Source organism: Dipodomys spectabilis, unplaced genomic scaffold (assembly GCF_019054845.1).
Source record: "Dipodomys spectabilis isolate Male_0828 unplaced genomic scaffold, ASM1905484v1 ptg000054l, whole genome shotgun sequence".
In the NCBI taxonomy this organism is placed as follows: Eukaryota; Metazoa; Chordata; class Mammalia; order Rodentia; family Heteromyidae; genus Dipodomys; species Dipodomys spectabilis.
In genome coordinates this window covers 8,319,243-8,332,875 of record NW_024870731.1, presented here as the reverse complement: position 1 = coordinate 8,332,875, position 13,633 = coordinate 8,319,243, and the positions used below count along the sequence as shown (strand labels likewise).

At 34.3% G+C, this 13,633-nt stretch overlaps 1 protein-coding gene across 1 annotated transcript in view; it reads right to left on the bottom strand.

Moving 5' to 3' along the window:
* LOC122107913 (probable ATP-dependent DNA helicase HFM1) overlaps positions 1-13,633 on the bottom strand; it is a 47,496-nt gene that overhangs the window by 19,277 nt on the left and 14,586 nt on the right. Inside the window, exons 7-15 of the mRNA XM_042679781.1 lie at positions 12,869-12,975; positions 12,733-12,780; positions 10,483-10,580; positions 10,271-10,402; positions 7,058-7,143; positions 6,353-6,436; positions 6,076-6,233; positions 5,454-5,557; positions 4,153-4,299 (exon numbers count right to left, since the gene is read on the bottom strand). Of these exons, the coding sequence (XP_042535715.1) occupies positions 4,153-4,299; positions 5,454-5,557; positions 6,076-6,233; positions 6,353-6,436; positions 7,058-7,143; positions 10,271-10,402; positions 10,483-10,580; positions 12,733-12,780; positions 12,869-12,975 (964 nt within the window). The remainder of the gene's footprint in view (positions 1-4,152; positions 4,300-5,453; positions 5,558-6,075; positions 6,234-6,352; positions 6,437-7,057; positions 7,144-10,270; positions 10,403-10,482; positions 10,581-12,732; positions 12,781-12,868; positions 12,976-13,633) is intronic.

The window sequence follows — 13,633 nt, the reverse complement described above, 5'->3', positions numbered from 1 at the left end:
TCTATATAGTTACTTACAGTTTTCTATTACATTTGTTACATTCTTGCATTATCCTGTCTTCAAATATATGGCCATTTTTGGTTGTTTGCCTATGAGGTACTTTTATTATACCTCAATTTCAGTGAGAAAACTAAATCATACAGATGTTAAGTACATGCTCTGAACTATGCTATTAGTACGTAGTAAACTGGAGATTTGAATTTTTGTAGGGTAATTCCAGAGACTACTCTTTCAATCATGCTGTCTCTCTAATTATACTAGTTGCTTTGGTTTTCTTCCTAGAGATTAACTTAATTTGTTTAGAAAACAGATTATTTGGGGAATAAGAAGGAAATGCATGCAAGATGTCCTTTTTCTTTTCTTTTCTTTTCTTTTTGGGTCCGGTTGTGGGGCCTGAACTCTGGGCCTGGGTGCTGTCCCTCAGCTCTTTAGCTCAAGGCTACCACTCTACCACTTGAGCCACAGGGCCACTTCTGGCTTTTTTTCTTTTTTCTTACGTGGTACTGAGGAATCGAACCCAGAGCCTCATGCACGCAAGGCAAGCGCTCTACCACTGAGCCACCTTCCCAGCCTAAGATGTCCTTTTTGCATAGTTACCTCTGTCTTAGTCTAAGACTTCTGAAAAGATGCATTTTTAAACACTGCCACAAGATGGTAGATGGTGACTATATACACACAGTTTCTCCCACTGGTGAAAACAGATCTGGATTATTTTATTATCTGATTATTTTACTGTTATATTATATTATTATATTATCTGATTTTAATTTTAATTATCTGATTCTGAAATCTGTTTCCAAAAATTTTAAGATAGAGTTGGCATGTATGTCAGAAATGACAACTGTATACTTTTGCTTCTGCTGAAAATGGTATTTAGAATGTATCTGTTCTTCCACGTCACTCCACCCTGCTCCCAACATGCTGAGAATGATCGAATTTGTCTTATTAACAAATGCAAACTGTAAGACTTCGATAATTATAAAATAAGCATCCTGGAAGTCAACTAAAGCTGAATTCTTTTGTTGTTGTTGTTGTCCATTGTAGGGCTTGAACTCTGGGCCTGGGAACTCTTCAGTTCAGGGCTAGCGCTCTACCACTTGAGCTACAGCGCCACTTCCTAAAGCTGAATTCTTAAATACACTTTTATCATGTCTCATACTTCATATTATCATAATCTAAGATGCACATACATTTAGATGGTTTAAAGCTGCTGGTTCCAAGTACTTCAAGTAAAGCAAATTTGTTAATGATCTCAACTAGAATTGTACTGAACTATACTATCTAAACCAAATACAAGACAGTCTCCAACTTGATGATTCTCAACTTTACACTGACTGGAAAGTGACATGCATCCAATAGAAACCAGTCTTTAAACGTCTGAGTTTTTATCTTTCATGAGGTTAATGCTGTGTGGTGCGCACTGCTCTCTTGCAATACTGGCAGTGGCAGGGAGACATGGCTCCAGTGCCTCACAATTTTGTGAGTAATCAACTAGACTTCGTAGGTGCTATGTTGTGAAACTATGGTGCTCAATAGGTTTGGTATATTAAATGCATTTCAACTGGATGCGTTTATCAAGATATAAACTCACAAGTCAAGAAGCAGTGGTGTCAGTAATTTAATGGCATGAAAACAAAATGACTTAAATTGTTTAGTTAAAAAACACAAATTTTGTGGCACAATCTTAGGGTAAATCACTGAACTCTTCGACAGAGAGTTTATATATGTTAGGTTTAAAAGTTCTCATCTATCTAGCTTTGGAGATCTGTGAATTTTCATCAAAGTGTTAAGTTATACAATCAGATATATATAAATTCTTCAGATTTAGAATAGCTGTGTAAGTATTTATGTAAAAATGCGTGTATGTATAAAATATTACCTGTCTGATAGGATACATCTTCTGTGTGCTTTCTGCAGGGCTGTGCTAAATATGGGGAGAACCTCTGCCTTTATAAAAGACTGATGCTAAGTACAAAGTATAGCAGACATCCAATCTTTCATAGCAGCTTCAGTAACAGAAACAATTCAAGCTATTTTAAACAAAGAGCTGATATTGGGCAGAAAAATATGTGAACATATCTCATAGAACCCCAAAGCATTAATATAGCTAAGCTTTCCTGTAGCTTAGAAGTAGGAAGTGGAAAGCCATTAGACCTCAGCCCTGGCATTCTCACCTCTGCTTCACTCTGTACCTCTGCTTTCCTTTTCCCTTTCCTTCATAGTCCATCCACCTTTGATTCTCTCTGCATATGGTAAAAGAGGACTATCTGACATGACAGTTTTGAGTTTATACTATCCTACTGCAGCCCTAATAATCCCAAATTGTCTTGGCTTGAACTCAGGGCCTCCTACTTGCTAAGAATATTCTACTGCTGAACCATGGTTCCAATCCCTTTTTGCACTGGATGTTTTGAGGTAGAGCCTCACCTTTTGCCCAAATTTAGCATGAATGACATATGCATGCCACAGATGCATGTTTCTTCAGCTGAAATGATGTCTCATAAGCTTTCTTTGCATGTACTGGCCTAGAACCAAGATCATTCTGATCTCAGCCTTCCAAAGTATCTTGGATAACAGGTTTGAGATACAAATGCCCAATGTAAATTTCATGCTTGCTTGCTTTCTTTCTCTTTCTTTTCTTTTCTTTCTTTCTCTCTCCTCGCTCTCCTCTCTCTCTCTCTCTCTCTCTCTCTCTCTCTCTCTCTCTCTCTCTCTCTCTCTCTCCCTCCTGCCCTTCTCTCTTTCTTTTGTTTTTTGTCTGAGACTGGAACTTGAACTCAGTGCCTGATGTTTTCACTCATTGGTTAGTGCTCTACAAACGGAGTCATGCCTCCAGTCCCCTAAATTCTTTCTTAAACTGAGATATTTCCTCCCTTCTGGGAATTTCAATTTGGGATTGCAAAAAAGAAGTTTCCTGATAACTTTGTAGCCAAGAAATTGTGGCCAGAATGGAGATTTGAGAATTTGTAGTATAAATAACTATAGCCTACTTTTTTTTTTTTGTCAGTTGTGGGGCTTGAACTCTGGGCCTGGGCGCTGTCCCCCAGCTCTTCAGTTCAAGGCTAGTGCTCTACCACTTGAGCTACAGTACCACTTCCGGCTTTTTCTGTTTATGTGGCGCTGAGGAATCGAACCCAGGGCCTCATGCATGCAAGGCAAGTACTCTACCACTGAGCCACCTTCCCAGCCCCTATAGCCTAATTTTTTGATGGGGAAGTGTTATGTTTTAAAGATCTACTCATTTATCTATCTTTGGGGATCTGTGAATTTTCATGAAAGAATTAAAGGAAGAATATCATTGAAATCTAGACAAATCCTTTTCCATTTTCAATATGCAAATGTATATACACTAACTTTTTAAAACAAATGTCTTTTTGTGAACATATATGCATACTTCTACCAAGTATAATCCTAGAAAAAGAATTGCTCTATCATAGAATATATGTATGTTAAGCTTTGTAAATACTACTACTAAGCTTTATAATACTATGATTACTTCCAAATTAGTTGTATCAATTATGTTCATACCAAAATTAATAATAATTGTGATTATATATCTGTATCAAGTTATTTTCTAATAGCTGCATAGTTATACCTCATTATATATTAATTTTTACTGCTTCACTGTCTAATGTGAATAGAAGGATTGATATGATACTTGAGATTTGCTTTAAAGGATGAATGGGGAAAATTCAAGCGAGATTTGAATAAAACAACTTTATCCATGAATTGATCATTGTTTAAATTGGTTAATCAGTATCTAACAGTTCATTATATCCTTCTGTATATCTTCGAAAAATTCCCATAGTAAGAAAACTAATTTTCATTCTAGTCTACTTTATCAAATCTGTAAGTTTTTGTACATATTTTCTTCCTGATAATGGCTATTAGAATGAAGTAGACATAGAAAAGGGAAAATTCATATAAAAGAATAATCAAATACTTTCTGACCTAAATACCATTTCAAATAGAGAAATATTAACTATAAGAAAGACTTCCTACCATATACCAACATACTATTAATGCATGATACTTAAATATCTAATTTCAGAATATCCCTGAGTGAAGTAGTATTTACAGCAATACTCCTCCCTGGCCTTACTGATGTTTTAATACAAAATAGGTATTATAGAAATTAAAAGAGATATTTACCTTTACAAGCTCCTGTTACAGCAGACCTATCTGGATGTTCAAAATGGGAAATATCTGCTTCTGATTTTTTCTGCTTAATTACTTGACTTCCAAAGCTCTTGGGTCCTAAATAAAAGACTGTAAACTTTTGCTGAATATCAAGTCCAACTAGAAAGAGAAAAGGTCATAAATGAGGCCATATATGAGGACATGTTCCTTTTCTCTCTCTCTCTCTCTGTCCTAGGGCTTGAACTCAGGGTCTAGTCACTATCCCTGAGCTTTTTTGCTCAAGGCTAGTGCTCTACCACTTGAGTCACAGCTTCTCTCCCAGCTTTTTGCTGGTTAATTGGAGACAAGAGTCTCAGAGACTTTCCTGCTTGGGCTGGGTGTCAAACTGTGATCCTCAGATCTCAGCCTCCTGAGTAGCTAGGATTACAGGCATGAGCCACCAGCTCTTTCATCATTTCTTTCTTTTTATATCTCTTATACTATTTTAACACTAGTGATAAAAATTCCAGGAAAGAGCCAGGTGCTGGTGGCTCACATCTGTAATCCTTGTTACTCAGGAGGCTGAGATCTGGGGATCATGGTTCAAAGCCAGTCCAGGCAAGAAAAGCCATGAAACTCTTATCTCCAATAAACCACCAGAAAACCAGAAGTGGCGCTATGGCTCAAACGGTAGAGCGCTAGCCTTGAGCTGAATAGCTGAGGGACAGTGCCCAGGCCCAGAATTCAAGCCCCACCACTGAGCAAAAAAAAAGAATTCCAGGAAATAAAAACATTCTTAAAAGCAGAAAATGTTTGACAAATAAAAATGAGTATATTAATTTTCATTAAAAATGTTTCTATAACTATTGAAATTTAACTGTGTTAGAAAATATCTATAGGGGCTGGGAAGGTGGCTCAGTGGTAGAGCACTTGCCTTGCATGCATGAGGTCTTGGGTTCGATTCCTTAGAACCACTAAGCAGAAAAAAGAAAGCTGGAAGTGGCACTGTGGCTCAAGTAGTAGAGCGCTAGCCTTGAGCTGAAGAGTTGAGGGACAGTGCCCAGGTCCAGAGTTCAGGCCCACGACCGCCCCCCCCCCAAAAAAAAACGCAACAAAACAAGAAAATATCTATAACTGAACAAGTCAAATTTGAACTATCCTGATCTATGTTCTATTTTCCACATCAAAATAGATGATGTTTTCCTTAAAGCTTGTTTATATTATGTAAAGGTACCATTTTATTTAATATGATTTTGTTTATCTGTCTTAGCATAAAGGAAATAATTTTAAAAGCTATCATATTTTTACAGCTATATCTTCATTACTTAACTTACCAAAATCAGAGCTAATTAGATTTATGCTAAGATCTTCAGATATAAGAGCTCTCTTCACATCAATTTTTTTAACCCAGTTTCCAGCTTTTAGCAAAACAGAATCCCTGAAAAAATATAAACAATGATCTAGACACTGAAATATTAATTTTTAAGGGTTGATTACTCCTGATTAGTCTTCTCTAATAGTAAAGTGGGTACTGAAAACTACTTCCCCCAAATTCTGAGGAGGGCAAATAGAATATTAACAGAGAAATCTTTATATTTTTTATTTTTAATCTTCAAATATACACATCTGTGCATCAGGGTTACAATTTAACATGTCTACTTAAATGTCCAGTGTATCTTCATCACTCTCCCATCATTTTTTCCTGTCCCATGTATCCTCCCCACCATAACTGATATCAAGTTTTTCACTTCCTTTTTCACATATGTACATTGAATGTTATGATTATATGCATTCCCTGCAATGAAGCTATTTTGACCGTAATTTTCTTAACCATAGTTGAATCCAAGTTGCACTGATAAAGCCTATCTGGAATATATACCTACTATATATTAACATGATTTATAGTTAATGTTAACTCTATATGAATATATATAACACATGATCTTAATTACTTACATAATTTTGTGTTTAAAAACAACCTGATTGTCTGAATCACCTATGATTAAGGTGGTATAGTGAGAATCTGGTGCTGTTCGTTTAGTTTGTAGTTGTTCAAAGTTTCTTAACGTAAGTGTCACTAATATTTCCGCCATGGTATTACTGTATCTTGCAATCTTCAAAAAAGGATAGGCATATAAAAGTGTTTTAAAAAACAACCTTACTATTCATACCAGTTATAGTAGCTTTACTCTTAAGAAATAATCCAAATATTTAAGAAACAAAAAATATTTACCTGTTCTACTTCAAGTTCATACTTTGGAAGATACATCACAGCTTCTTTTATTTGAGTTCCAAAAGGAGGGTGTCTACTTAAAATCTGAAATGGAAATAAATTAATCATTATTTTCTCATTACATGCTTGCAACTCTTTCAATAGAAATTTTTTTTTCTGTCAGTCATGGGACTTGAACTCATGGCCTGGGCAATATTCTTGAGCTCTTTTGCTCAAGGCTAACATTCTACCACTGTGAGCTACAGCTCCACTTCTGATTTTCTGTGTTAATTAAAGGTAAGTAAGAGTCTCATACACTTTCCTGCCCATGCTGGCTTTGAAAGATCCTTGATCAAAGTCTCCTGAGTAGCTAGGATTAGACCTAGCACCCAGCTCAACAAAATATATTTTTAATCAATAAGGTTTTGTTTGTTCATTTGTTTTGGTGGTACTAGGATTTGAACTCATGACTTCCCAGTTGCTACATAGGCACTCTACCATCTGAGACACATCTCCAGTTCTAGAATCAATAGTTTTAATAATTATTACATATTATGTAATAATTACTCTAAATCCTTATGTCTATATTTATGACTATAGAAATATATTTATGACAAAATATTTATGACTATAGGAAATAATTTTCTATAAATAAGGTGATAAAAGTTGGGTTTTAGAATTTAAATTGGGCTTTGATAACATTAGGAATAAGTGAATACTAATTACCAGCTCAAGTTCTCTTGCATCTGTTGATTCAATTTTTTTAAAGGAAGTCAAACCTGCATTTACCATGGCATTTGACAATGTAATACCTGTAAAAAATTAATGGAACAATTTTTAAATAATCCACTTTAAATGAAACTTATACTCAAATACAACTACATTAATAAAAATATTTTGGGGACTGAGGAATATGTCTCAATAATAAGAGTGCTTGCTACCTTATATGCGACCTGGGTTCAGTCAGTCCCCAGCACTACAAAAATGAATAAAAGAAAAGCTTTAAAAATATTCAGCAAAATTTACAACTGTTATAGTTAGCATATTGTTTGAGTGTTATCCAAAGATCTAGATACTAGAAGCTTGGTCCCCGGTATGGGTGTTGAGGTGGTAGAACTTTACAAAGTAAGCATAATGGAAAGTAACCAAGACTTCTGAGTTCTAATTTACTAAAAGGTATGGTGGGATGGGTTGGAGTTGGTAAGAGTAAGCTTCCAAGAGAATGGGAAACTCTTCTAGTCCTTTTCTTGTTACCTGTGTGACTGTGATCTCTTCCCCAAGCATTCCTGCCATGATCTACATTATGATTCAACCCTTAGTTTTATCTTATCTCCTAGTCTTATGAATTTCTCTTAGTCATTTTTAAAACACAACTTCTAGTATTCTTAACTCTTTATTGTTAATTTCCATACAGCAAACTCTAGCAAATAAACTCTGTATGATAGAAAAGCAACATGATTTAAGGATAGGCATATGACTTCAGAGTTAGGACTCTGAGTGTCTCTGTCTTAAAAATATAGTTCTGGGCTGGGAATGTGGCTTAATGGTAGAGTACTTGCCTACCATGTGTAAAACCCCATGTTTGATTCCTCAGTACCACATAAAGAGAAAAAGCTGGAAGTGGCGCTGTGGCTCAAGAGGTAGAGTGCTAGCCTTGAGCAAAAGTAAGCTCAAGGACAGTGTCCAGAACCTGAGTTCAAGCCCCAGGACTGGCAAAAAAAATAAGTGTGAGTGTGTGTGTGTGTATTATATATAGTTCTGTGTCTGTACCTAAGCCAGATCATTTTTCTTTGCTGCCTAAAACTTCCAATCTTTTTCCATTGCATTAAAATGACATTTCATACATACACACACACACACACACATATATATATATATATACATATATATATATATATATATATGTATATACACACACATACACACATATATATTTTACTGTGGCTGAATTCCCTACAGCTAGCCCTCCCATTTAATTGCTCACTACTCTCTTCTTACTGAATACTCTCTGCTCACACTGGCTTTGCTTTTCTTCCTTAAATATAGTTGATTTTTCCTTTGTACCTTTGTTATTTCCTTATGCTTTCGGGCACTGTAATTTTAAATTGATATGCCTGCATGAGTAAATTTTACCAGTCACTAAACAGGATTTTTTGTTTTGTTTTGTTTTATTTTGTGGTGGTCCTAGGGCTTGAATTCGGGGACTGGGAGCTCTCCCTTACCATATTTTGCTGAAAGGCTGATGCTCTCCCAACTTGAGCCACAGCTGCACTTCCAGCATTTTGGTGAAAAAATGGTATTTTAAGAAATGATACTTTAATTATCTCTGTATAAAGCACATATAATACTGATAAAAGTAACACCACTATTTTTTAAACTGTTCTTGGGAATTTCTCTGACATTTATTTATTTACTTATCCAGTACTGGGACTTGATCTCAGGGCTTGGTATTTTTACTCAGCTTGTTTGCTCAAAGCTGATGCTCTCATCACTTGAGCACTACTTCCAGCCCAGTTTGTGCTGGTTAATTGGAGATGGAGTCTCATAGACTTTTCTGCCCAGGATGACTTCAAAAACCAATCCTCAGTCTCAGCCTTCTGACTTTCTAGGATTATAAGCATGAGTTACCAATTCCTGGCTATCTTACCCATTCTTAAGACAAAAGCTTCCAGTATTCTAATGAATACTTTTTAATGTTCCAGGGTTCAAATGAATATACCTTAATGTTCATTTCCATTTTCCTCAAGACTTTTCCTGACTTTTAGCTTTCTTGTTGTTGTTGTTGTTGATCGTGGAGCCTGAACTCTGGGCCTGGGCACTGTCCCTCAGCTCGTCAGCTCAAGGCTAGCACTCTACCACTTGAGCCACAGTGCCACTTTCAGCTTTTTCTGCTTATGTGGTACAAAGGAATCAAAACCAGGCCTCATTCATATGAGGCAAGCACTCTACCACTGAGCCAACTTCCCAGCTCCAACTTCTAGCTTTTGAAAGTTTATATTTACTGTTAAAATCAATTAGTATTAGTTTCTCTTTATCATGTTCCATAAGCACTTAGATTTACATTTGGTTTAGATTTACATGTTTCCTATCAATATTTTTCTGAGGAATATTTGCTTTTTTTCTGTTCAGCTGTACTGAGTTTGTGTGATAGGCAAGTTAGTATTTGACAATCTGGAGAGGACAGAATGCAACAGGTATCCACACTTAATATCGTTGAAAGACTGGCTTTTTCAAGAATAATAACACTAATAATTATTTCACCTAATTTCAAATTGCTCTCTAAGGTTCTATTTTCCAAATGTTGAATAAAATCCTTGCCAGTTTAGAACACACTTGTCTTTGTAAAATGAATATGGCATTTCTCACAACTTAAGTAGAAGCTGAGCCTTCCTTTTACAATTGTAGCCATTTAAGGAGTAGGGTCAGAAAGTCAAAGGTAAAAACTGGATAATTCCAGAATCCTTGAGCCTAATTCCAGTTTTTTATAAATGACACCTTTAATCTTTTTTCAACAGACTGGTAATAAAAATCTATTATTGAAAATGGAAAATGTTAAAATATACATAAATAACATAATTTTCTGTAAATAATTTAAAATGGCCAGGATTCCTAGTTTTGTATTTTGTCACTGAAAACAAAGCAAAATATGAGTCAGAGAAGAGACTTAATTAATAATTGGAACAAAAGCTCACTATCAGTATGAGAAAAAAGCATTAAAAAAAGTAGCAGATGCCATTTCTCATGAACTATTTAGTTGATTTTAAATGTAATCATTTAAGCAAGAGCAAATAAAAATTAGACTTTCAAAATAAAGTACTTTATTTTGGACCATAAAACACATTTTTTTACAGTTATATATTCATCATAGAATGACTGTCAACAGTAAAAGTAAAATAAATTGCAGATAATAACAAATTGCTTGCTGTATTCAGTACTTACCAATTTTTTCCAGTTGTTTGGATACATACAGAGAGTTCTCCCAAAGTTTACACCTAAAACATTTAGCTAAAATCAGACTGTTCAATAGCACAGCAAACTTCTTTTCTTGAGCAGCTACAAAATCTGACAGCCCTGAAAAAAAGTTTCCAATGTTAAACTTGGTGTGCTAGTTTACTGAGAAAACACTGAAAATCCACTCTCCTGAAACATACATCTTGCAATTCGTGAACCATTTCTGAAAATCTTCGAGGTATCTTGTGTCAAAGCAAAATCTTGTATAGGAATGCATCCTAGCTGGGCCTGGATAAGACTGTGGAAAAAGAAATTTCATTGTTTCCTTTGAAAAGTTACAGTATTCAACATTATTGATTGAAAAATTGTTTCTGTCTTGGTTTGTATTATCTCTGAATTCCTTTTCCCAACCTCCAAAAGTTCAGTCTTTCTCTCTCTCTTTTGATGTCTACTTAAAGAAGAACAGATCTGAAATTTAGCAAAACAGGAATGCATACATGTGAAAAGTTAGACCACATGTAAATTCTGCAATAAGAAATGACAACTCCACATTGATGCATACTCTTTTCTTGGCAATTCTCAAATAAGATGCACAAAGGTGGGAGATTATAGTAATAATTTAAATTATGGTATGCATAAAACCAATTATAACTCATCAATTTTTAAATCTGACAGCCCTAATCAAAAGAGTGTAGAATCCAATTTTAGGCAGAGTATAGGAAATCATTAAAATTTCAAACAAAATGTTTATAGGGAAATACCTTGATTTGATTCAGTAACTAGTGTAACAGAGTATATTTAAAGGGGACCTGGGAATGTGGCTTAGTGGTAGAGCGCTTGCCTAACATGCACGATGCCTTGAGTTCATGTGCCTCAGTACCACATAAACAGAAAAAGCCAGAAATGGTGCTGTGGCTCAAGTGGTAGAGTGCTAGCTTTGAGCAAAAGAAGCTCAGGAACAGTGCCCACATCCTGAGTTTGAGCTCCAGGACTGGCAAAAACAAACAAACAAACTAAAACAGAGTATACTTAAAAAAACAAAACAAAACAACAACTAAGTGAATCAAGCCACCCAGATTCTAGTTCTAACTTAGTCCTTAATGTAGCATCATACTTGGCAAGTCATAACATACCCAAATATTACTGATTCATTTGAAAATGACAAGTTTGGACTACATAGTCTCTTAGTTCTCTGTGATTTCTAAGGACATGTTAATTACCAGAGAAATACAGCTAAGACATAAAATATTAGCGTCTATGTTCAAGATATAGACCTGCATGATGAATTGCATACATATATTTAGAAGACTGTTTCATAGGCATATTAGAAGATAAGATTCAATGAGATGTCAGGAAATAACCCAAAGAAATAATAATCTCTAGCTAAGGAAGAAAATTAATTGGCTAGTTGATTTCATTAAGCTACATTAAAAATGAGCTTAATGTACTTTAAAATGACCTCAGTACTAATACTTAGTACTAAATACTTAGAAACATTAGTACTAAATATTTAGAAAACATAAATACTTAGAAATGTACTTTGAATAGAAGAAAATCATACTACTGCCTTTGTGATTTCAAACTGTGTAGACAAGTGTAAACTTTAGTGTTCCAATTACTACTTATATATACATTCCCCACTATTAGCAGAATAGTAATCCACTATAATGTATGCTTCCCTCAATTCATGTGTTGGCTTATTTGTCTTGTCTAGACTGTCACTATCATTTAAATACACGTATTACATTTGTTTTAATGGTGGATATTATTTTTATGCATGGTTATCATTCAAGCCAGCCTGAAAGCTCCTGATGATAAATATAAACAGAACATTTTTTCTATTGTTTACTTTTCACCTCAACAGAACACATTCTTAACGATATTCATTTTTAAAAATATTCACTTTTTTTGGTATGGTGCTGGTGATTGAATCCAAGGTCTTGCACATGTTAGGAAAGTGTTCTGCCATTGAGCTATACTCCCAACCAGTAAATTCATTTTAATTAGTCTGAAAGTTGTTTTTAAATTTTTTAGTTATTAAAGTAGTTGGATAAAGAGCTTTCAACTCAATATAACAATTTGAGTACAATGCCCCATCTTGATTGATGTCACACCTTCCATCGTTCTTCTTCAGCTCTCCTAGCCCCAGTCTGAAAATCCCTGAAAATTAATTTCACATCTATAATCTGCCCCCTAATTTTAATGGGAATATTCTATTTTTTGTATTATGTAAAATAAATTTAAAATATGCTTTAAAGCTAAAAAAGAAACCAAAAGTGGTGGTGCACACCTGTAATCCTAGTAATTTGGGAGCAGAAGTAGAACGATTGCCAGCCTTGTCTACATGACACCCCATATCAAAAAAAAAAAGAATAAGTAGATGTAAACCTTCATTACTATGAACTAGGGACCAGTAGGCAAAACAATAAAATATTAAAAATTATTATTACCAATTTACTTTCATTTCTGTTGTTTTAATTCTTCCGTCCATTGGAAATCTATAAATAAAAACATATGGAAAAACTTTTATGACCTACTTTAAGTAAAACTTCATAAAGTTATTTTAAATATATGTAATTTCTGTACCTGATAGTTATCCGATTTGGACTTTTGTTCAAAGTATTCAGTGTTTTCTTTTCATTTATCCTTAACTGTACATCTAGAAATTCATTACAGCTGGCGATCATTGAGACCTACAGAATTTAGGAATTTGTCCACTTAATATTAAGTTCATTTTCAACTTCTTTTATCACATCTTATTTCTCTACATTTACTTATTTTTCATGCTGCCTGGGGACACCATGGTTTTACCAATTAATAATTCAGAGCGTGCTTTATATATTATACTTAATAAGTGATGTAATTAGACATTAGAACTATACCAATTAGATTAGAAAGATCAGAAAGACAAAATTTACAATATACAACCCAGTGCCTAATGCATAGTAAAAAGCACTCAATAAACACTGTTCTTTTTCGTCTTCCTTTATAGCCTTCTATATCTTATCAGTCATAATTCCAAATATTTAATAGAAAATAATGCTTCAGGTAATAAAAAATTTGCATTTTATAGACTAGCTTTGTCAGATGACTAGTAAGCACACTCTGTGCTTTGTTTCCCTTATCTATAAATGGAACTAACACTTGTTCTAATTTTCTTGTTAAACTAAAGATCAGATCAGTCATTGTTAGTATTGGATATTTTATACTTTTATTTTCTTCTTAATGAAGAATATTTACATGAAAATATAAACCTTTTACCTTTCATAAAATTTTGTTCAGGTGATTTCTTTATAACAACTAACATTATCTTATATAATCCTTAGTATACTAATCTTATTATGCTAATCA